Source organism: Apostichopus japonicus, chromosome 15, assembly GCF_037975245.1.
Source record: "Apostichopus japonicus isolate 1M-3 chromosome 15, ASM3797524v1, whole genome shotgun sequence".
Taxonomy (NCBI): Eukaryota; Metazoa; Echinodermata; class Holothuroidea; order Aspidochirotida; family Stichopodidae; genus Apostichopus; species Apostichopus japonicus.
In genome coordinates, this window is record NC_092575.1 from 24,736,165 (window position 1) to 24,760,254 (window position 24,090).

A 24,090-nucleotide genomic window follows, 5' to 3' on the forward strand; every position below is an offset into this window, starting at 1 on the left:
TCTCTATCATACGCGGTGACTGAGTGCTTCACTTTTTCCCCTTCATTTGGGATAATGGAACCGACAGGAGCCTGAGGGATTGCCAGATACTTGTAGGATGACCATGGAGTGAAACGCTGCTTTGTCGAATTCAAGTTCTTGGCTGGGTGGAGAGGTTTCTCGCCAAAAGATTTTGACAACTAATGAAACATACCGTACTGTGTTGTTTGCAAACATGGAAAGTTCGAACGTAACTTTTCTCGTTCTATCTACAGCTTTCTGATAGGGCGCCACTAACTAATGTAGAGGACGGCAAAGTGAAACATTGGTCTCGCACCACAATTAATTGTTCTATTGACTTACACACTAAACTCGTCACTTTCGAGACCTGCCAAAGCATAGATAGAAGTTTTCAACTGGTACCCACCATATGATAGCTGAGATCTTGGCCCTTGGTTTTTATTGAGTTATCTGTCGTTAAACATTATGAGCTGAATAAATTTCGCCAGATTCTTTAACGAGTCCGTAAGTTCTACAAACTTCAATCAAAATTTGCAGCCCCACCCAACAGATCATGCGCCAATCGATCCCTCTGTTTTGTTTACGACCGTTCAAGGGTCCCTTCTCTTGAATAGTATATTTCTTTCGGTCTTACCGATGTAGCTTGCGAAATTGTGTAATTTCCTTCCATTGCAAGGAATAAACAGGTGATTTCAGACGTTGACATTGGGTCCAAAAAAGTGGACGATACGAGTTTATATAGGTTACACTTGTGTAATTAATGAACATGCTGACATGGGAGGTCGCAGTGATTTTACGGTAAATCGTTCGCGCCATAATTAAGGGCAACAGAAAAGAAAGTTCTTTCTATTGCTACAGCTTTTCTCCATTAAACCCACCTAGTCAGGGTGGATTTAAAATAAGAAACATTGAATCTGCTTTGGAAGTTATTTTCCGAAATTCATCAGCAAATACGTATTGAGACGCATTTTAATGCATTCGATCTCAAGAGCGTGTTACTATGTTGGAATAACATATTCATACATTCATTATGGTGTACCTTTTTTTGTCACAATTTTTGGCCCATTCGCATAGATCGAGGGACTAAGCTGGTAAATGTATTTACCTTTCACATGTAGAGAATGTAGAGTTAGGGATCGCTTATAGGTGGTCCCCGAGGTCAATTTTTTTGCCAACCCCTTCGCTGATACTTAGCCTGATTTCAATAACGAATTGAGTAGGGAAGAGCAGGGAGTTGTTACCATAACAACTCCCTGTGCAGAGTGACATGATCACTGGTATATTCTTTGTCAGGACGTGTCGTCCGTCGGTAATCTTTTCTATCAGGCTCTAGTTGGGATTAACTGGTACACGCAATGCCTTTGGCATATCATCATTTACAGTTACTAGCAGATTTTAACCTCTGGAAATGGACGTCGTTTACATTGACATCATTAAGGTTTCGTGGAACAAAAAGCAATAACGATGGCACAAAGTTTGCGGACATTATCCGCTCTATTACTCCTATCTCTCCTCGCAGCTTGCGAAGGATACCTTGTTAAAGTTGACGCCCATGCAGAGGAATGCTTTTCGGAAGAGTTGACGAGCGGAACGACATTTTCACTTACATTTGAAGTAGCGGAAGGTGGTTTCCTTGACATTGATGTTTCGGTAATGTACATGTGGCACATTGTAATACAAGATACCAGTTCCACGAATTGGAACCCAAGCAGACACACGCTTTACAAATATTATATGAAAATATGCTGACTTATAGTTATATTGCTGTTATACGAAAACAAAAATATGAATGCACTGAAGTGAACCGTTTGTTAATCATACTAGTTATTCAGCTCCCATGCATATAATAAGCTGTAGACCTAGATATTCTTCGAAGTTCTGTATATGAAGCAAAAGAGGGATGAATTTTAAGGAGGGAGAAGAATATCTTTCACAGTGATTACAGAATGTGAGCATGTACCTACACGGTATACGTGGACTCAATTAAAAGTGTTACTTTATTTAGTGGAATACTTTTGAAGCTTTCTGAAAGTAAACAAATTAATTGATTTTCAATTAGGCTTGGTTTGAATTTTTTGTTAATAAATGTTGTAATATGCAGTCACTTAATGTAAATTTCATTGCAGTTTGATAGTTAATCCTTATCGTTTGGAACATAATTTTCTGTGAAAGTTAAATTCTTCTGCTGTACAACATTTTAAGGTTCCTGTTAACTGTACCACTCCAATATCACTGTACAGCCCTTTTTTTTATAACCAGTTTGTAGATAACTGTTTAGCAGTATCTGTAGAATTGCTTCAAAATATTTGTGTGTTCAACATATGACATTGTGATTGGCTTTGTACTTGTTTTCAGATTATTGGACCCAATGAAGAAGCCATATATAGTGGAGGGAGAGAATCAAATGGAAAGTACACCTTTGCAGCTAGCATCAGCGGCAAACATAAATACTGCTTCAGTAATAAAATGTCCAGTATGACACCTAAAATAGTAATGTTTTCAATGGATATTGGAGATGCCCCTAAAGACGGCATTGAAGATACCCAAGGTATTGATATGTTTCAATTTTCCAATCTGTTTGTGATCAGTTCTCTCGGCTGATCGAGATGCTTATATCCTCATATCATTCGTTATCCTCAACTATGTTTCCCTTCCCATAAGAATTGAGGTTTTGCTTTAATCTACTGTGTTATTTCGTTACCTAATTACTTGCCCATTTCTAATAGTCAGAATGTTACAGTGTCTGGAGAGTCTGTTCACCTGACAACGACATCGATCTCATTACCACAAAAAACAATTCTGGTCCAAGTTTGCTTGATAGCTTCCAAGTTTTGAGTTATCACAGGATAAGTTTGCTTGATAGCTTTTTTTACTTAGGACACTCCAAGTCCAAACCAAGAAGTATCTTTCTCCAGATGGGTTTCTTTGTTGCACTACTCAAGCAAGAAATTTGGACGAAAGATTTATGGACTGTTGTCAGTATCTGCTGGGAATAACTGATTCGGTAAAGCATCCCAAAATGCAATGCAAAATGGTCAAATTACTATATGAGTTTAAAGAGGCATATCAGTGTTGAACAGGGTACCATAGTATTTCATATGTGACAAAATTCAAAACCTTCAAAAAACTGCGAGAACACTAAATTGTTCACTAGTCTGCATTGATTGGTAATTTTTCTTTTCTTAGTTTACATAATACTGCATGACAACTTTTGGTATAATTTTTCTATAGCATAAAGGATTTATACCTACCACAGAGCAACTGCTTTAAGGGAAATATGACACATTGAATTGCTTTGTGAATTGTTTTGCAGAGGATCACAACAACCTGGAAAAAATGATCAACCAATTATCGACAGGTTTGACTGGCATCAAGCACGAACAGGAATACATGGAAGTCAGGGAGAGAGTCCACAGAGCAAGTAAGTATTCAACTCAAGTCAGACTTAGTTGCTATTTTTTGTAGGTACTTAAAGTTCATCTAAATTGACTTTTGAAGTCAGCCAGCAAGGCCAACATTATCATCTCATTACTAAAATATAAAATATAAAGATCTATTTTTCTGCCAGTCCTGCAGTGCTATGCCAACAAGCTCATTTTTGAAAAGATTATTCTCAAAGAAGTATCATGCAAACAAAATTCATCAGTGCAAATTGAAGATCAGTGAGTAAAGAGAGAAAACAATATTACATAGTGAGTGTGCAGTTTTGCAAAATAAGGATGTGATATTTGTTTAGCAGTCGTCGCTCATATTTATAATTGTGAATCAATCTTACACTCGTAATCATCACCGATATCTCTGTCCATTCCACAGTTAACGATAGTACCAACTCCAGGGTCGTGCTGTGGTCGTTCTTCGAGAGTCTCATATTGGTGGCCATGACATTAGGTCAAGTTTATTATCTCAAAAGGTTCTTTGAAGTGAGGCGGGTTGTTTAAGATTGATAAAATATTTAGTGTATTTCAGTCATCCGAGTAGCAGTTTATTCACCAAACATACTTGCACCATATGAGGCAGTCACTTGAATGTGACACACTGTGTGATGATTTCATTGCAGCAAGGTATTGCTCTAAACTACACAGCCCACAATAAACTGGCTCAGGGTGTGTACTTCCAGTCAACTTAGAAGTCTTGTGTGTTTTCAAAACGATATTCCTCTTCTCGTAATCGGACGACAAGAATTGAAAAACGCCTCTGCATTTAAACACACTTAGTATGAGTAAAACAACACCAGTACGTGTACAAGTAGAAATCCCCCTTGGTATTACTATGAGTACAGGCTCTTAGCATGAGTACTTAATTTTGCTCTGAGTTACTCTATACTGTACTTGATGTACAAAATGCACAGAGTGTGACTACCAGTTAGTACAAAGCATAAGAAGATCCTTGAGAGTTTGTATGTGAGGTGAAAGGGTTATTTTTCAATTCTTCATGATGAACTTATGAAGTGTAATATCTTGAATAAACAGTTAAGCTATATACCAAACTCGTGACATTTCACTTCAAGTAAAAATGATAAAGAATGCTACAAATTTTCTTTGTGTAAAATATATGCATTTTAATAATCCTGCTGTACAATTTACAAATGCATTACTTTGGATGAGTGAGGCACCAAGTTGGGACAATTTTTTTTTTCTATACTGTTCTGACATGTCCCGCTTCAGAGCACCCATAGTGTCAGTATGAGCAGGTATGAATATCATGTTTCTATCAAATTAAGGTCCGGAACTATTCATTCTGTCAATATGAGGGCTTTGATGCATGACATGGGAGGACAGTTTAGAGAGGTGTTAGCATTAGGAAATTGTCCCAACTGACTGGGTGAAGGCTCTGTTATATGCTACCTTTTGACCTTTAGTTGAATTTTGTTTTTTCATCTTTGGCTGTAAAAAGAAATTGTTTGCTTTTAATGAGTGTGCAGATTAATACTGTATAGCAGAATGTAAAGCCTATGTCAAAGGTCAAGACTGTAATAAACACTGCAGATGATGTCGACAAAATTACACAGGAAATTGTACAAACATTATCATACAATATGTCAAACTTTAGGTTACTGAATTGTGCAACAATCAATTTGAGTTTATTACTCTATAATTACTGTAGCAGGGCTTTTTAACTCATTTTCAATGAAGGCCATAGAGAAAAATCTCACTGTACCTAGATTGAGCAATTCCCCATCGAGATCGGTCCAATAGTGGTACTCAAGTCTTCGGTCTGAAGTCCTTGCTTACACGATTTGTCTAAGATTGTGGGCCAATTTTTTTTCTGTGGACTGAATTGAAATCTTTCAGCTGCATTTGGTCTTCATACAACCAGTTGAGAACCCTGGCTCGGTGGGTAAAGAACTCCACACAAAAAAAAAAAAAAACTTAAAAAAAAAGTAATATCACAATTGGTTATATTGGATTGATAAAGTAATGACTTGTTAGAGAATAGCTAACTATTAAAGTTGTTAGAATTTATGAGTCTTTTTGGTTCTAAGAGTGAGAGGTTTGTGATGGGTATTTCTTGAGCTTCTAGGTGTTGTTGTAATTAGGATGCTTTTGTTTTAATGCTATATCAAATGTGCCTCATTGTGGATTACACACAATTGTATTTGTGTAAATCGATTTATCTTTTTAATTGTTTTTGTGTTGTTGTTGCTATGTTGTTAAATAAGGTGATGTTTGGGTGTGGGGGGGGGGGAGGTGGGGGTGGGGATCTTTGGTTGAGGAGTATTACAATAGCATGTTTTTAGGGGTGGTTTGTGTGTTTCAACTTGTTGATAAAAAAGAACAGAATAAACAATTTTTATGCAATCTAAAAGATTTTTTCTTTTGGGTAAATCTATGTTTGTTTTGGTATGATGGGTTTCTCTCTGTAATAATTTCTTAAATAAATATCACCTCTTAAAGAGGAAACATATCTATTTGCTATTGTCTCCTTATTATGAGATAAATCTGGAGGAAGGTTTTGGAGAGGAAGGTGTGGTGTGGATGTTAGCTTGACTACGACTATTAGTTTATATTTAATGACCTATCAAATTCTCACCTATGCGTAGTTTGCAGCCACATTAGCATACCAAATGTCCAAATGGTCTCTCTCAACAGTTTTGCAAGGATCTTAGCATTGGTTTTTATACATCTAGACAAGTTAAAGGGGGGGGGGAGCTGGGGGAGGGAAGGTGGGGGGGGAGGTGGGAGGAAGTTGGATTATTATTTTACTTTGGCGTTATTTGTTAGTCACTGGAAACATCCTGGAATTGCTATACAAAGCCAGTATCATAGATCAAGAAATTGGTGTGTTGGAGAGTGGGGGGGGGGTGGGGTGGGGGCTTGGGATGGAAATTTTGCTATGTCTTGAAGGGTAATCATGAGGGGGAGGCAAGATGAATTATTCAAAGGTCTTTGACTATGAATTTGCTCTTTTCTGCAACATTTAAACATTTTTGTGTAAAACTTCAGCATGTATGAATTTGTAAAGTATGCCTGCTCTCCAAACAATCTGATTTTTATTGTTGAAGAGGTCAGTGTTTAAGTCCAGGCTATAGTAGGACAATAGTTTGAGAATGAAAGATATAAGATATAAAAATACACAATTGTTTACTGTGTGACAACTAGGCTTGTGAGCAACATGCAGTTCAAACACTAAACAATTATGGAAAGGGTGTCCTGAAAAAAAGAGCCAATTTGCTCATGCAGGGCACCGAAATATAAACACAGGGCCACTGAAATCATGTGCCCTAGCCCTGTCAATTTTGGGGAAACGTTCGGTGCAATAAAAGTGATATTCCAGCTTTTTCTGCATACCTGCCAGCTATAATGGCTTTGACAACAAGTTTTGTGATTTAATGCATGAGTGATCTCACGGTGGTTTTTCCAAATCTCGTGCAAAACTCTTTAAGCTTTAGAATGTTAAAATGAGTTTGATTTGGATTTAGAATATTTTGTAAAGTCTCCAGGCTTTAAGCACTAAGTTCATACTTTAAACCCTCAAGGTTTACATCTATGGAGGGTTGGCAGATCTGAATGGCATATTTTGTACAGTTAGGGGGGACAGTTGCCAGATTTCATGTAGACTACTGTCCCAAGAATTTTCCCGGATTTCTTGTACTGGAATATGACCTTTGGACATTTCAAGTGTACCAGAACTTTTTCCAATTTCCTTAAAATAGCCATGAATAATTTAAAGTTAGACAAATGTTTATGGATTCATTATATGGTCATATTCCTTAAAATAGAACCACCTTTAAAGCATACCTGTCAACTCTCCCGGTTTAACCGGGAGACTCCCGGTTTTTACCCGAATCTCCCGGCCTCCCGGTTTCATATTCTATTCTCCCGGTTTTTGTTATGTTCTACACTTGCGACATTTCTGAAAATAGCCAACAATTAGTCCTATGCTTAGTAATTCCCCACAGTAACGCTGAACAGAGAAGGCTATTCAGTGTAGTTTGCAAGAACAAGACAGACAGTCGGTCAAGTCTCAAGCTTGATGGGACTCTATCTAGCATACTAGCCATGAAGTCACAGTACCCAGAGTCCACTGTTCCCTGTTTCAAATGGAAGCCTACTAAAGAAACCCTGTATAGAAAGCGAAGCAAGCTGCTGTAAACTACAACAAGAAACACTCATGATTCTCTCACTGTATTGCATAAGTAGACTATACTTATATAGAAGTATTTATATCATTTCAGTTGAAAATTACCAACCTCCCTATTTTCCCCTTGTTCTCCCTATTTTTTTGCCCTGAAAAATATTATTCTCCCTATTTTAATTGGGGTCAAACAGGTTGACAGGTCTGCTTAAAGGTATGCTGTATTGGCCCCAAATATGCTAGATATTCAAATATGGTCACCTTTGGTCAAAATCCTTCAACTGTTTTTATTACAACCTTCAAGGAAACTTTCCTCACTGGGACATTCAGTCATCTTGTGTGTTCCTTAAATATGTCTGAGAACAATTTGGAGATTAAAGACCTCCATGAAAGTACCTTTGAATACTATCCATAGGCTATATGTTGATCATGTATCAAAGCAGGTTATAAAAGCAGAAATACATGATTCAAAATCAGCTAGAACAAGCAGAGATCATCTGCCATGTGAAATAGTTTCATTTTATGTGAAATATTAATACTCCAAGGCCTATTCATATGCAGAGCCTGATTAAGAGTTCATAGGTTGCGGTTCCAAAATAAAAAAGGACCTTCACCCACTTTGTCCAACTGTCGCATGTCGAAGTCTAATGACCGGTGGCGTGCCATACGAAGATTTCGTCTAGCCCGTTTATCGGCTAAAATGGTCAAAACATAGAAATACGTACAGAATGTCAGCTGACTTCACGGTTGTTGTGTAGCCTCGTAGTACTAGTAGTACGAACACCACCCAGTCAGTAATAGTACACTCAATAATACCGGTTGCGTTCGTGAAGTGTCAGTATCAAACACGCACAGACCGGCAAACAGCCGCAAAATGTTGGACAAGTTCGACTGAGAAAACGAGGGTATTAATGTATGTCATCCCGTCGATCATTGAGTAAGTATTGAAAAAAATATGTTATCACAATATCAGTTGCCGATCAAATGAGTAATAGGGGTGGGTAGGTTAGGCCTAGTCTAACAATAATCGTATAGGGTTTTTGCTACTACATTAGCCTACATTGACGCACGCCCCTCTACATTAATTTTGTTATGTGCTACAACATGAAGATAATACATCAGCCTAAGTGGGTCAATAACATCAGTAAGTCACTGGAACGGTGTAATCATGTTTAAAGATAGCCATATCCTGTGAGTTTATTAAAGTTGGTACTAATTTAGAATCCGTACCATCCGATATTTTTTATTTTATTTTTTTTTTATTAACTTTATTCGTAACCAGGGGTCCTGTCACTGGTAAACCAGTGTTCTCCCCAGGATCCCTGCACATATAAAACATACAAAATATAACAAACAGAACACAGATATCCGACAAGCCGGTGCGATTATACAGTTGTTCTTCGGCCGATTCGAAGTCAGCTTGCACATTCATATGGTACGGATTCTAAAGTCAGGCCTTAAAGTTTTAAAATCTTAGAATAAAGTGCAAAGCCTAACAGTTGTTGGTCAGTTTTAAATATGCAAATACATGTCAGGCCTCAGTTACTGTTCATGTGTTTTGGCTAATTAGTAATCATAATGAGGTAATAATTTACTGATCATGACTTGTTTAGTATCCCTATGAATTTTCAGCATAATAAAATACTGATAGTTTCTGTTTCTTTTGTGTACAATATATGCATTTGTTCACCATTTCATGCTCTAAAATTGAAACAATTTCTTCAGTTTTCAAAAATTTCACAACATGATGATGTAGTACTACGCTTTATCTTTTCTAGAATATTAACTTTCTCCCAAGGGTCTCACGTGATAAGAATAAGAAGTTACAAGCCTGCAACTTTCAAAAACTGTAAAGTGTGAAGGGATTCTGTGTATGAAATTTTGGATGTAAGCCGGAATACTTGACCTGATGCAGAATGTAAACCAAGTAGATTTTGGAGAAATCTTTTCGATTTTCTGTGATAGAACATTTTGAAGACACATCTTACAAAATGTCTGAGAGGACAACTGAAGGTGTTCCTGCACTGAATGTTTATCAAGTTGCTGCCGATATCGGGAAAGACTTTGAAGGTTTGATTGAGAAATTTGGAAGCGATGGTTTCCGGGATATAATGCCCAAAATTATTAAGAGTCTTGAACATTTGGAGGAATCAGTTAAAAATGCCGAAACACTTCGTGAAAATGTCTGCAACTTGGAAGAACAACTACACAGATTGGAGAAAGAATCTGAGCAAAAGGAGAAAGAAAACATCCAGTTGATTCAGGTTAGTGTAAAACAGATGTTATTGTGGTAATCCATTGTTTGATCAATGAATGTACAGTATCAAAAAAAGGCTGGATTTTTACTTTCTTGGGACCCAAAACAGGCTGTTAAGCAACCTAGGCAGCCATTGTACAGTATTTAAATTGTAATTCAGATGAACAGTAAAATAATAATCAGTGTGTATGGAGTTTTCATGTATATTAACAGTGTGGGACATCATATAGATCTATTCATTGCTGTGTATTGATGTATAATTTGCTATATGTACAGCAGTACAGTAATTTTATGAAGATGGTTTTTAATATTTAAATCTACTGGGTCACAGTTTTCAAACAGTTTAACCTTTCCCTACCCCACCCCTTTTCCTTTCCCTTTCCCTTTCCCTTCCCCTACCCCTCCCCCATTTCTTTTCTTTCTAAGCTTATGTGCCAACTTCTTCCTCTTCCCCTTCCCTTCCCTTCCTCCTTTCTTTGCCTTCTAATTTTATGTGGGGAGGAGACTGGGCCTGGGTCCACCTGGCCGAAAGGTAAAATGTGATCTGGTAGTTAATAACCATCCATTAGAAAATATAGAGGCCATGCATCATATACAGTATGTTTTGCATCTTCTCTGTGATATTAAATAGCCATATTGCCTTTCAAGAGTTCCATTTGATTGAGTTGTTGTGGTTTGAACTTGTAAATTCATAATATATAGAATTCATCTTTTGTGAAAGCAGAATTCTGCTGTCCGATTTAAAAAGTTCAATTTGATTTAGTTTGTCATGGTTTGAACTTGTAAATTCATAATATATAGAATTCATCTTTTGTGAAAGCAGAATTCTGCTGTCCGATTAAATCACACACAAACTTGATGAATACATATATTTACTCTGGCAACATTTAATCAACCCTTTCAGTGCCTACAGGATTCCAATAACCTTGTTATATTGATGAAGTCTTTGAAGTATACAAAGATTGAGCATTTAATTAAAGTTTAGCTTATCAAATATTGACATGATGGACACAAGCTTGTTCTGTAAACGTAGCAAACGTCACTTTCGAGTTTGAGAGGGCCTACCTAGATCATGGACTTGCCTTTCATTTGAAATACATCTGTTTGACTTGCCCCCCTAGAGGGAATGTTTGAAGACAGTGAATCATTGCATAAATTTACCCAACAGGAGTTTAATTTTGTCTGGGGTGTGGATGAATAAAGAGGGCAGCCTTTACCTATCTGTTGCTCCCTTGATATTTCAGATGCCAAACCTAAATTGTACTATGGTATCATAATTTCAAAGCCTTTTTTGATTGGTTTTGGTTTGACAGGAGGCAGAAGAAGCTGCAGAAAAGAAGAGAGAGGATGATATATTTTGGATGAAAGAACTCTCTGAGTTACAGAATGAAAACTCTCTTCTCAGGGACCAATTATCAGAGAAGGACGGCATTGCTGTCAAAGAGAGAGGTTAGTTGCTCTATAATTTGTTGCTATTTGCTTGATTTTTTGTGGTCTGATTTTCTCAGCAACTGCTTTTAAAGTATATACATAGACTGTGTGCAGACTATGGATAAATGTCTACATTCTCATCAGGTAAGAGATGATTGGAAGAGGAGGGGGAGGGGGGTGGGGGGGTGGGGGATGGAAACTTTATCTTATTTGTAAACATATTGGTAAGGGCATAATTAGAGGAAATCTTCAATACATCAGTCAAACTTTCTTTCACTAAATAGGACTGTTGGGTGAGGGATCCGAAAGTAAAACATTTTCCATAAAAGCATGACAGTACTGGCAATATAACAAAGCTGTACTTAGATTATACATTCCGTACCTCGAGAGTTGTTAAGAGGAGTAATAATAATTATAATAAATGCAAATTTATATAGCGCCAATATCCAGAGGAAAACCAATGCTCAGTGGCGCTAGTGCTCAGGGAAGGCAGTCAAAAATAGATGGTTTTGAGTCTGTTTTTAGAAAATGTTAACGTTGGGTGCCGACTTGATGTGCAGTGGAAGTGAGTTCCAAAGAGTATGTTGGAATTGAAGAAATTTGAACAGAAATAAAAATAAAAATAATATTTCTACATATGAACAATATTTATAGATCCTGAGTCGGTCGGAGAGAAATTCTTTAATAAATTCACATTTGTTTTTGTCTGTTAAAAAGCGAAATTGAAACCGAAAGATTAGTTTGAAGCTGCTTTGACGTTTCATTTTACGACTGAGTGAACCTATGAAGTCAGCACACTTTATATGTCGGCAAACAATCTTCAGTTTTGTTCATTTCATTTCATTTCATTTCCTCACCAGTCCAAGAACAGGAAGCAGTGAAGGTTCTGATGATCATGAGACAAACCGTTGACAAACAACGTAATCAACTGAGAACGTTGGAAAAGGATGCTACCCAAAAAGCTGCAGACATTGATGCTGTAAGGAAACAGAGAAAACAACTATTGCTATAAGTGAACATTTGTGTAGCCATTGCAGTCATGACAGCCTGTGCTTGGTTTGGATATGTGTGTTGAACATACATTGATATATCACAAAGAAAGAAAGAAATGACTAAAGGACATCTGTTTCATGTGGAATGCAGATGTCCGATGCATGTTGAGGTCAAGAAGCCTTGTTGTTATTGGTGGAGTTTCACCCTTTACAAGTCCTTGATTATGAACATGTGTAGATCCCCTAGCAATCACCGTCCACAGTCATTGATCGGGTTATAATCCTACTGTATATCTAATCTCTCTGTATTGTATGCAATAACTAACTCATGAATATGCATCAGTCTGCTTCTTTCAACATGGTTGGTGTTGGTTGGGTAGATTTAAATCATCTTGTATCAGTTTTCTGCAGAGACAGAACTCCAAGCCATATTTTGGCAGAATCACAGTTTCCAACATTAGAACATAAACTCTGCTACACAGGGCCAGTTATCAGGCTATCTGCCAGTTATCGGTCTATCAGCCAGCTAGCGTGTTGATCAGTGATCTTCACTGCGATTCCTTTTATGTTTATACAAAGGAGAATTCAGTTCAGTTCAATTTAATTCAATTTATTTATTTATCAAATTCAGTGGTGCAGTACAAAATACCATGGTGGGAAATATAGTTTATTATCCAAATTGTTAATATAATAATATAAAACATAGCATGTAAGAGAATACAGAAAGGTTACTGAAATTTAACTGAAATGATAGGAACCATAGAGGAAGGTTCAAAAAGACAGGTTGCGATGTTCCGGCTATTTAAATAAACCAACTATTGTAAACTGCCCTAGGGTTGTGCAATGTAAAGTAACAAAAACAATAAGCTTTTCAACAATTTTCTATTCTCATAAATAATACTCTTGAGATGATAATGTCACTCACCATTGTTTGTTAATATCCATTTATAACTTTTAGGAAAATGTAGACTACTAACAAACTACTTAGGAATATGTAAAATATTGTTCTGTTTTATTTTTATTGTTTTCTATGTGAACAGTTGCAACAGCAGGTGGACAGACTAGCTAAACTCAATCAGAACCTCCATCAGAAGAACGAACTGATCCAGTCTCACGCTCAATCTCTGATGAAAGAAAAATCACAAATCATGACCGAGATGAAGGCCATGGAGAAGGATAATCCATCTCAAACTTTGACCTTTGATCCAAAGGAGGATCCTGCAGAAACTCAGACTCAGGTGAGAGACGAATTGCCGGCAATTGTGCTTTGCCCTTTTAAATATGTAAATTTGTTGTTCTTGTCTTTGGTGTTTCTTTTTGCTTTCTGTCAGTGTTATATTTATTCGAAGCATGTTTCTTTTGATGGCATAAAGAGAAATTTGGTAAATGTTCAAAAAAGAAGAAAAAAAAAGAAAAAGATACAAACACAAAAACGACAAGAAAACAAGAAAAAAAAGGGGGTAAGGGGTTGCAGTTAACAAGCCAATGGATGGAAATTTATGTCACTTTATTTTTTATGCCAATCTTTCAGGATCCTAGCAGTATAAAAAATAAAATAACAGAAAGAAAGAAAATCTTTGTCAAAGATAATTTTGTTTGAGTTCATTTGATATTAACTGCTAATTATTAATTATGGGCATTGCTGCACTTTCTGTTCCTTTCTGTTGCTTAATGCATTTTCTCATACAACCAGTGGAAGGTTTGGTGGAGAGAGAGAGGGAGGGGGGTATGGGAGAGGCAGGAAGGGGGAGGGGAGGTACATTACCCATTGCTTCAAGTCCTAGTGTGTGGGATTGTGATCCTGTTACAAGCAGTCTTGCTTTATATGCAATTAAATAATTCTCAATTATTATTATAATTTTTTTCGGGTTAGGTTAATAACCAACAATCCGTAGATGGTATGATCTTGATAGACCCCAGCGATCCCAATCGCCCGAGGTTCACCCTCCATGAGCTATACCACGTTCTGGTAGAACGAGATGAACTCAAGTTGAAACTCTTCCTGATGGAGGAAGACTTGAAAAGGTGAGTGGTATGAACCAAACTTTTCTGTCGGTCTTCTAGCCTCAAATATGCTAGAGAGATTACAAAAGTGGTCACCCATGCAAATCACTCTTATCCTTGTATTTATTGCCACACAAGGGCTGCTTTACCCTCATCTTGAGATTCAGTTGTCTGATATTTTTTCATCTATTCCTTTTTTTCCAACAGCGAACAAAAATCTAGTGACAAAGGAAAAGAGTCTCCAGCGAGTGATGAGCAAAAATCAGAATCATCTATTTCAAAATTGTGAGTATTGACCTGGGTCAAACCTTTTATCAAAGTTATATCAATAACATAAAAAAAATGATATAAATGCCTAGAATATATGCAAGACAAAAAAAAAATGCAGCGGGTAGCTTATGATGTAACAGCAGCACGTTTGTACCAGTGCACCGATACTGTGACTGTGTGTGAAATTCAAACAACTCACTTTATTTTGCAACATTTTAAAAATCCTGGACATGCTAACAATATATTTTATATTTCATTTTTTTTTTGGCCTAATACTATGCAAAATTTTGTTCTAAGTGAGTAGGATTTCAATCTGTGGATATGTAATCTATTTCTACTATGTGTGAGAGCCTTAACTCTTTTTTTTTTCAAGAACACCTCTTTTTCTGTCTTTTTCTCTGTAGTTTTTTAAGTATATTCAAAAGTTCCAAGAAGAAAGCCAAACCTACCGTAAGAGAGAGCAGCTCTGGCTCGTCAGAAAATAACTGGGAATTTCTTGAAAAGAAGGATGCTCCGGCAGCGGCCATCTTGGATGATGATTCAGAAGAAAACGATCCCGAGAAATCTCTCGCCAGGTTTTTTGAGAAGGCAAACAACCCTAAAGACGATGAGCTCGAAATGAGAGAATTGGTGGAGGATCATTTCTCGAACGACGAAGAACTTTTATCTTCAGAGGAAGGAGAGGGAATAAATGGGAAGGATAAGGAGATGATAGAGGGCAGCACAGCGAGGAGGAAACTGTGTCTCGAAGACGAAGGAACGGATGTAGACCATAGAGATGAAAATCATAACGTGAACAATAACCAGAGTGGAGAAGAGACGGACGGACAAGGAGTTTCGACGGAGGATGGACAGTCGAGGCAGCAGTCGTCTTCTTCTTCTTCATCTGAAGATCAGAGAGAGGAATGTCGGGAAGAAGCATCGATTCATTCGCAACAATCATCTCAAGATTCTAGGACAGAGGAAGGTGAAATAGAACGATCCTGTGATATAGTTGAGTTGTAACGGTTTTCGTACTTGTACAGAGTTCCTTTCCTTTTTACTCTGATTTTGTAGCATACCAAAGTTTCTCACATTAGCAATATTGATAGATAGCACCGTTTGTATTCTGTAGTAACGTAGGAATTACTGTTTAGTAATTTTTAAGAGGGTAACTAGTGTAATGGATAAACATGGGACTATCTTTTCTAGTATGGTGTGTTTCTAGTATGCAGGGTTAGTGCTAGAAGCGGTGCTTCTGGGACAAGGGTTTTTTCCAGTAGTGTGAGGTAAATGTTGTTCCTGTTTGCTCAAAGGATGAGATGTTCTTGTTATAGGTCTTCTCAAATATTGGGTATTTCTACTGTAGCATTTCTACCAGTATGAGGTATTTTGGGTATGCTACTTTTACTTTTTGAAAAGAACCATTTGCTGTATTTACTCTGTTGTGTTTAAAATAGTTTACTCCATATTCCCTGGTCATGATTGATATTAATTTAGACAACCTCCTTACAAGCCCGAATAAACCGTTATTTCATTTCAAATGAATGACAATTGCATGTTTCGTCTTGGTCTGTAGGATTTAACGATGACATTTTGAAACTGGTTTTGCAATGTCTGTTTTGAAGAAAGTGCCTCATTTTGTATAAAACAAGAAACAATAATCTAAGTTGTCTAACTGTAAAGGGAATAGAAAACTCATACCTCAGAAGGAAACTCTAGAATAATTATAAGCAATAAAAGTGTTTTAAACTGGACGGTACGTTAGTTAGGTAAAGCATTCTTCATGTTTTCAACATAAACTTTCATGTTTTTGACTTTCAATTTGTACAAATGGTTATTTTGAAATGTGACTTGGAAAAAAAAAAATGTCTGAAAAACTGGTATAACGTTCTTATATTTTTGTATCAGTTCATTGAAGATATTACCCCGGTACTTTGGTCAGTGGTTTATATATTAAAGGAAAATTTAATAATTTAATTTGCAGTAGGTTATATGTATTTTAATGTAAGAATTTGTTGGAATGCAATTATTTGGGTATTTTATATTTTATTTTCGAACTGTACATTTTAATATTTCTTTTTGTGTTACTTGAGTATATGTGTTAGACATATGCATTTTGTTTTCAGCAATTTGTGTAATTGTGTTTAAAGAATCATATTTATGAAGCATGGTTATTAATATTTAGTAAAGTTATGCAAAAATGCAAAATTTTGTACATTTTCAATCAGGATCGTACAATGTACTGTACTTTCTGAAATAAGTCAATTTTGTACCAATTTTTTACTGACGTTTCAATTTCTGAAACCTGCACATGAAACACTTCATGTAGAGAAAATATTTGAGTTGAATTTAATTGTAAACACTTTTGAGGGCTAGAGCAAAAATATTTCTTGGTAGAAGTGAGGTCTCAAGCTATGAACCTAGAATAAAATGTACCCATGTCCCACCAAACAGTACCAAGCAGACTTTAACTGAGTCCTGACTTGTACTCATATTTCACTTGCCTGTACTCATTCTCTGTGATTTGAATTCATTGTGTGGGTGTGTTTGAAATCTAGTTGAGACATTAGTGCAATTAGAGTAGTAACTTTCACCAGGGCCGTACTTAGTTTGCGGGGGCGGGGGGGTGGGAGCTGCCCCCTGAGATTTCCACTTCCTGAAATGAAAGTAGGGAACCGCCTGGAGAGTGTGCACTATTTGAGTAAGTTTCAGCGAAATGTTCATATCATTTCATCTGATTTCATTACTTAGTAGTGTACAACCTCAAGATTCTAGGCAGGTGTTGTAGGAATGGTGTTATGCTTCTCCCCCACCCCCACCCCAAGGGATTCTACCCAGACTACAGCCCTGTTGTACTCACTCACCCATAGATCTGTGTACATACTCTTACCAAACTGAATTCTACTTGTATCGAAACTGTTGTACTTGTACTGAAGGTTTAGTACATGTTAAACAAACTTCTTGTTACAGTACTAGACGTAAACCAAGTCTAAAGGTCACTGGGATATACCATTTACCGGTTCATATTTCATTTGGTCTCAAAATGTCAGTTACTGCAGGACCAGTAAATTTGTGTACCTGGTTAAACGATGTTACTATACATTGTGTCTAAAAAATGGTTCTAGATTTTAACATTTCTGAAATATCTGGTCTTCCAACTTTTGCTCCAGTCAAAACCTCTTTTTTTTTTGATTCACTTTTTGAACGAGCCAATTTGTTAGATTCTAAAAAGTTTTTAAAAAAGTACTTTCTTTTTCTCTAACATTGTGTTCATTCTTCATGTACTATATGTACACAGTACTGTTTTGTACATTATATTTGTTATATATATATATATACTTTTGAAACCTCAAGAACTCTATTTTCAGGGTCATCAGAAATGTTCCCAAATATGGCAGAAATGTCACTTAAAGGCATTGAAGACTCGCCCCAAACCGTGTGCGGCCATCTGAAAAAGTTAACTTTCTGTTGCTTGCAAGTGACGTTTTGTTCTTGTGGCTACAAAATGCAGACATTAATGAAACGTGATACCTTAATTTTTATCTTTAGCTGGACCTGAGATGTCCATCGCTGTATCGTTTGTATACTGTGTTGTGGGTATTGACCGCAGCTGTATGTACTGACTGTACACTAGTGTCTATAATTACCGACGGTAGCAAGCTGTGTGTGTATTTTCTGGGATCGATGGTAGTGTTTAACACTTCTGTTACACCTCATTCGAAACTAGGTCAAATTACCGGCATTAGACGTTTCTTTTTGCGCGAGTCTTCACACACTTTAACAAGCATTTGACAGCCATTTTGTAAAATTGAGTTGATCCATACTCCAGGAAAGTACTTTGAAAACTAGCAATTTTGGTGTGCTGAACTTTGGGGCTAATACTGATTGACCTTTCACACTCTTAAAGTGCACTCCAATGCCAGAAACCACCGTTTTAACTCGCAAATAATATGATCAATATTTATCTTGTGCCTGTACATAAATATTTAATACAATACTGTATAAATAGAAACTCCAAGAGTGTGTAAGTATTAAATTTTAGGCATTTCAGAAGATATTTACTGTCTCAGAAACCGACCCTTCAGCCAGATTGCAAAGAAATTTAGAATCAGTATAATTAGTGCACAGGACACTCCTGTGCAAGCAGTGTGTGTTTGGAGTGTCAAGCCCAGAATGGAGGTGCATTGATTGGCAGTGCAATCCAGGGTTCTTTTCTAGAACAATTCAGATCTCAAAATAATTTTTACTGTTTGCAAATTGTAAAATTTCCATGCAGATGCTTCCTTTGCACGTAAAAATATGCATTCAGTAGTGAGTTAGCTTCTTTATTTGAGGAAAATAATGTTAGGTTATATGCAAAGTAGGTTAGGCCTGTTGTCAAGCTATTGTAGTCATAGGTTAAGTCCATAGTTGTAATACCAAATTACCAAGATACGCATTCTTCAGACGAAATGTATTCTTCAGGCGAAAAGCTCAAAAGTTTTTGAGCTTGATGTTTACATGGTTAGAGAGAACTTGTTGCAAATACAGCAAAGTTATTTGAGGAAAATAATGTTAGGTTATATGCAAATTTGGTTAGGCCTGTTGTCAAGCTATTGTAGGCATAGGTTAAATCTATAGTTGTCATACCAACTGACCAAGACTCACTTTTCTTCTGTCAAACTGAGTTTTTGAGCTAAAGTTTTACATGGTTAGAGAGAAATTATTGTTGCAAATGCTGTAAATTTATTGCAAGATTTAAAAATTCAAGAATAATTCCACATATTGATTAGATTTCAATTTCCCAAAGGAAAATGTTTTCTCCTGAGGTCATCATGCGGGAAGTAAAGTGCCAGAAATTAATAGACCCAAACAAAATATTATAGTTATCAAATAACTAATAAATATTTTTCAGTGCAATAAATTTGTGATTTAAGCAATAGTAGTATTAAGTTAACATATTTAATAGCCTCCGTGAATAATTTTTAGCATGACCCTAGTAAGAATCTTTCTTTGAATAGAAAGACTGTACACATTTCATTTTTAATATACTTTTTATATTTTCTTTCTTTTGCCTAAGATGCTGATACTGGTAGCATCACAGTTACTCTGAAAGAGAAAATGTACATAAACTATCAGCAAATCTTGGAATTTTGTCTCACTTCATTTCAATGTCATCTCATTAAAAATTACACCCTCCCTAAGCACTCCCCATCCCCTCCTCCAATCATGCTCATTAAAATTCAAGAGTCAACAAGAAACAATAGGCTTCTTGTACTGAACGTTTCACAACTACATTCTAAATATGAGATTGGTCCAAGCTTCCTTTCTTGAGATATATCGTGTTTACAAGGTTTTCACAATTTGACCCCTGGTGACCCCAAATGACCTTTGATCTCCACCAAGAACTATAGGCTTCTTGTACTCAATGTGGAACTTCTACACACCAAATATGAAGTCTGCCCAAGTTCCCTTCTGGAGATACCATGTTTACAAGGTCCATCCTTCCATGTCTCCTTCAGATATCATGTTTACAAGCTTGGCATCACAAACGCACACACCTACATACATACGCCATCATAGTGTTCTAATTACAGGCTCATTACTGGAAGACCCAATATTGCATAGACCTTACTGTAAGTTCCCAGCAGTAAGGAGCTTAACATAGTGTTCTAATTACAGGGTCATCAATGTAAGGCTCAAACTATTGCCCTTTATATGTAAGGTCTTTAGTACATGGCCCTATGTAATCTGTAAGGTCCGTACTGTTATGTCCCTGTTACAGAGTCCAAAATGGAAAGCTCTTACTGTCTGGTCCTTCATGTGATTGTAAGAGAGTGTGCCTCATGTTTATTCAGTGTGTGAGGTCATGCCTTCTGTTCTACCATGAGTATTTTACTGTAATTTAAGAAGCAGCAATATCACAGACAAAAAAAGAAAAGGGATTTATTAATGAGACCACCTTTTGTGCCCTTGCAACTCAGAAACAAAATATTACACAGAAATAAACAGCTACATTTCAGCGCATGTAAACCTACAAACCGAACCTTAACGATATGTTTAACATGACCAACATGGAGTAGCCATTGAATCAGTTGGGCGAGTATTTACTTGGTTAAAAGCCATCTCAATACTATCTGGAATAAGGGAATATACATATTTGTCGATTTCAATAATTCTTTTTGGGCCAATTACAAAGTATTTGGCATAAAAGAGTTAAAGGTGGTACCTTGCATTATGATATTATAGCTCACAGGGCAAAGTGGCCTCTCAATACATTCCTCCCCCCTACCAAATAAAGATTGGAGGAGGGGCAAGAGCAAAGAAAACATTTCTTCAGTGAAAAAAAAATAGTCCTTTTAATAACCACATTTTTATACTGATCAATTTATTTGGTATCTCAGAATAAGAAATCACACAAAATTTGAAAATGTTGGTGAAGGTTTGCAAACGTTCTAAGTTCACAATTTATGTGAAGCTGTGAAGTAATACTAGATTTGCTGCTTTGGACAAAAAGAAGTTGTAATGCCACAAATACATTTACTGTTATTAGAAAGTTACATTAAGAGACATGACAAATTGTAGAATTACAGTATATTCCTTTGTTTTTTAATTAAATTGTTAATTGCAGAGGTAAATGATTAATTTTTACACATAGATTTGTAATATTGAAATCATTAATTTTTTTGGAATCCTATTTGATAAATTGATGGAAAAAAAAACTGTAAAAAATATGAAATTAACAGTTTAGTATTGATTTTCATATTCATAACAGAGAAAACACAAAACCAAAAGAAAAAAACTGCTGTGCTTCGCTACCTGTGCCAAATATATTTAATATAATTTTGAAGATCACGAGTATTGGCCCAAACAAAAATTGGCCCAGAAAAGGTTGCAAAAGTATATTTTCTTTAGATTGGCATTTCATACATAATTTCAAGATAATATTCACAAAAGATATCTGAGGCAATTGTGGGGGGGGGGGTGAGGGAGTGGGGCAAGGAGCTTTGAGGGGTGGTGGTGAATACTATTTGAAATATGAATGTGATTGTTCGACCAATACAGATGCTCTTACCAAAATTGACTCATATACTACTATACATAAACACATACTATACAAATTTAACACCAATTTGTGCATGCTACTATAAAAATTGCAGTCTATTTCGAGAACCTATATACCCAAACATTTAGCCCAAAATACTGATTTCATTAAAAATATGATGAATGTAGCAAAAAATTGGCTAAGGTCATAATCTTAGTAATACCATTTTTCACAAACTTAAATGTCATGTGACCTGTGATTTGAGGAAAAAAATGCCATTTGCAAAATAAATCTGTTCATGACATTGTCTGCTCATCGTTATTATAAAATACTTTTCAACAACTTCCATCCATATATCACACATTGTGGATATTTCTGGTATAAAATTCTTCTCAGACATAAATTTCATATCAATATTCATAATTTTGATGTAGAAGAGAGTTGGCTTTAGACATCACAACAATTTTTAGTAACCGCCGCGTTTTTTTCTTGCAATTTGTTTCTCTTCTTCGATCATGTGTTCTCATAGTTCACACAGTGAAATTAGTATGCGAACAGATGACCTTTCACCTTTAGTCAAACTAACGTATATACAAGGCACATATAAATGCATAAACAGCTCTGAACAAAACTCTGCCTGTATTACTTTAACATTTTATAGCAGAAACTGTACATTTTAGCAAATTTTGCACGAATAAAACTGCTAAAGAAAGAAACACTTTGTAAAATTGTCACGATGAGTCTCATTCATTGGTATCATTGACCAAAGCTTTCTGATGAAACAAAATCATCGACTGCCAAATAAAAATAAACATCACATCCGGTTTATACTTTGTTCAATTACATGTATTGAGAATTCAGATCACTCTCTCTTAAACACTTCTGGGATAACAAGGACCACATAACAAATAAAGTGTAAAAAATGTCTTTGAGCTGTGTACACCCTGTATTTAAGACCACCTTGCACTTGGCTGATCTCAAGAGGTAGCCAAATAGCCTCAAATTCTAGCTTGTGCTAATAGATTAACTATACTACCACCAGATTCAGTGTTCGCACTGGCAATCTCTCTCTCATCAGCAACAATAACTGTTGCTGTATATTGCGACTAAGGCTTACACAAGTCGTTCTAAGCAATTGCTACAAATGATTTTACTTCACTATGAACATTTGTTTACAACTTGATGAATAATATACAAATTCTTCAAATCTTTAAGAAAGGCAGCTTTCACAACAAAAGGAACAAGTACTTGAGGAGAGAGCAAGAAAAAAAGGCACAGAAAAGAGAGACAAGCTTTCATACCATAATTTTTTTAATTTTCATTTTTTTAGTTGGATGATCTGGTAATTGGTGAAAAAGAATCACACACATTTTATCTTAATTTAATTAGAGAGAAAGATGTGAAAATTTATATAGAAAAATACGGTGATCAAAGATTTATAATTACAAGTTGGTTCATTACCATTATTAGCAAACTTACACAATCTGTGTGCACTACAAAGTGGATCCACAATATTGTCTATAACATGCTCTTGGGGGGGTCTTAATATTCCAGTCAGTTGCGATAAAATGTTTCTTCTCGTTCCGACAATAGGCTGGTATGTAAGCAAGTAAGTTTTATGCAGACGGGCTTGGGCAGATACTATTAACGTGTTGACAGTAAACTGTCCTGCTCTATGACCCCCCCCAACAAAAAAAAAACTTTTTGAGATAGTGGTTCCTTAATTTCCTATCCTAAGAAATGGAAATGATTAATCAAAATACGATAATTGATCAATCAGAGAAGCATGAAACGATATCTGAAAACAAGGGAAAGCAGGATGGTGAAGTCCTGCTTTCTCAGGAAACAAGAGCTGATGCAGGAAATAAGAATTTATGAAAGATGATACGTATCAAATTAGGTGGAAAAAGCCCAAAGAATACAGTAAGTACACCTTCCCACCCCAGGAAGGAAGACAATAAAAGACACGAAAGTGTGCCACAAAAATGACAATCAAAACCATATAAAGTAACTATTATCCAAAGTCATAAATCTAGAGGTTTCTAGTGGTTTCTAGTATGCTCCAGCAGGCTTTTACCAGACCGCAACCATTCTAGAACCATAAGAGGTAATAATGGCCGGCGTTATAATTGTATTAAGATCTCTTCGCTAGAGCGACGAGTGGTTTCCAGTTTTGTGTGAATACTTCATGACTTGATTTCAAGTTACTATCCACACTCAAACACAGTCAACTCGTTGACTGAGGAAACTTTAACAATTTGATACAAATATAGGGATCCCCATTCACCACCTCCTACTGCCCCCCCCCCCCCTGCCCTAACCCACACCCTTTTCTCTGTAATTCAGCTAGCCATCCTTTCCTTATCCTGGACAAATAGTTGTAACACATCACTGATGTACACTATTTATTCAGTTGTCTTGTGACATGGTACTCACATTAGAAAACCAATCGAATTATACAAACTCATTTAAATAACCAATAACCAATTCCACCACCTGACCAGGGACAAAACAAGAACAACAAAGAAATAAGAAAGGACTGAATAAAAAGAGTG

General features: G+C 36.3%; 2 protein-coding genes across 3 annotated transcripts; both read left to right on the forward strand.

Annotated features, from left to right (window-relative positions):
* Window positions 1-1,408: 1,408 nt before the first annotated feature.
* Window positions 1,409-5,904, forward strand: LOC139981032 (transmembrane emp24 domain-containing protein 2-like). The gene is made up of 4 exons (XM_071993136.1): window positions 1,409-1,650; window positions 2,356-2,548; window positions 3,314-3,421; window positions 3,814-5,904. Exons 1-4 carry the CDS (start codon window positions 1,465-1,467, stop codon window positions 3,936-3,938), a joined length of 612 nt encoding a protein of 203 aa, XP_071849237.1. The 5' UTR covers window positions 1,409-1,464; the 3' UTR covers window positions 3,939-5,904.
* A 2,428-nt stretch (window positions 5,905-8,332) lies between these two features.
* On the forward strand, window positions 8,333-23,829 carry LOC139980452 (RILP-like protein 1). 2 transcript variants are annotated; one of them, XM_071992049.1, is made up of 8 exons: window positions 8,333-8,512; window positions 9,354-9,839; window positions 11,146-11,281; window positions 12,124-12,242; window positions 13,296-13,493; window positions 14,129-14,280; window positions 14,467-14,544; window positions 14,934-23,829. In XM_071992049.1, the coding sequence occupies exons 2-8, from the start codon at window positions 9,567-9,569 to the stop codon at window positions 15,532-15,534; spliced, it is 1,557 nt and encodes a 518-aa protein (XP_071848150.1). In that variant the 5' UTR covers window positions 8,333-8,512; window positions 9,354-9,566; the 3' UTR covers window positions 15,535-23,829. The 2 variants fall into 2 exon arrangements, with proteins under 2 accessions (XP_071848150.1, XP_071848149.1); XM_071992048.1 differs by having other exon boundaries at window positions 9,374-9,839; window positions 13,296-13,494; window positions 14,127-14,280.
* The last annotated feature ends 261 nt before the right edge of the window (window positions 23,830-24,090 follow it).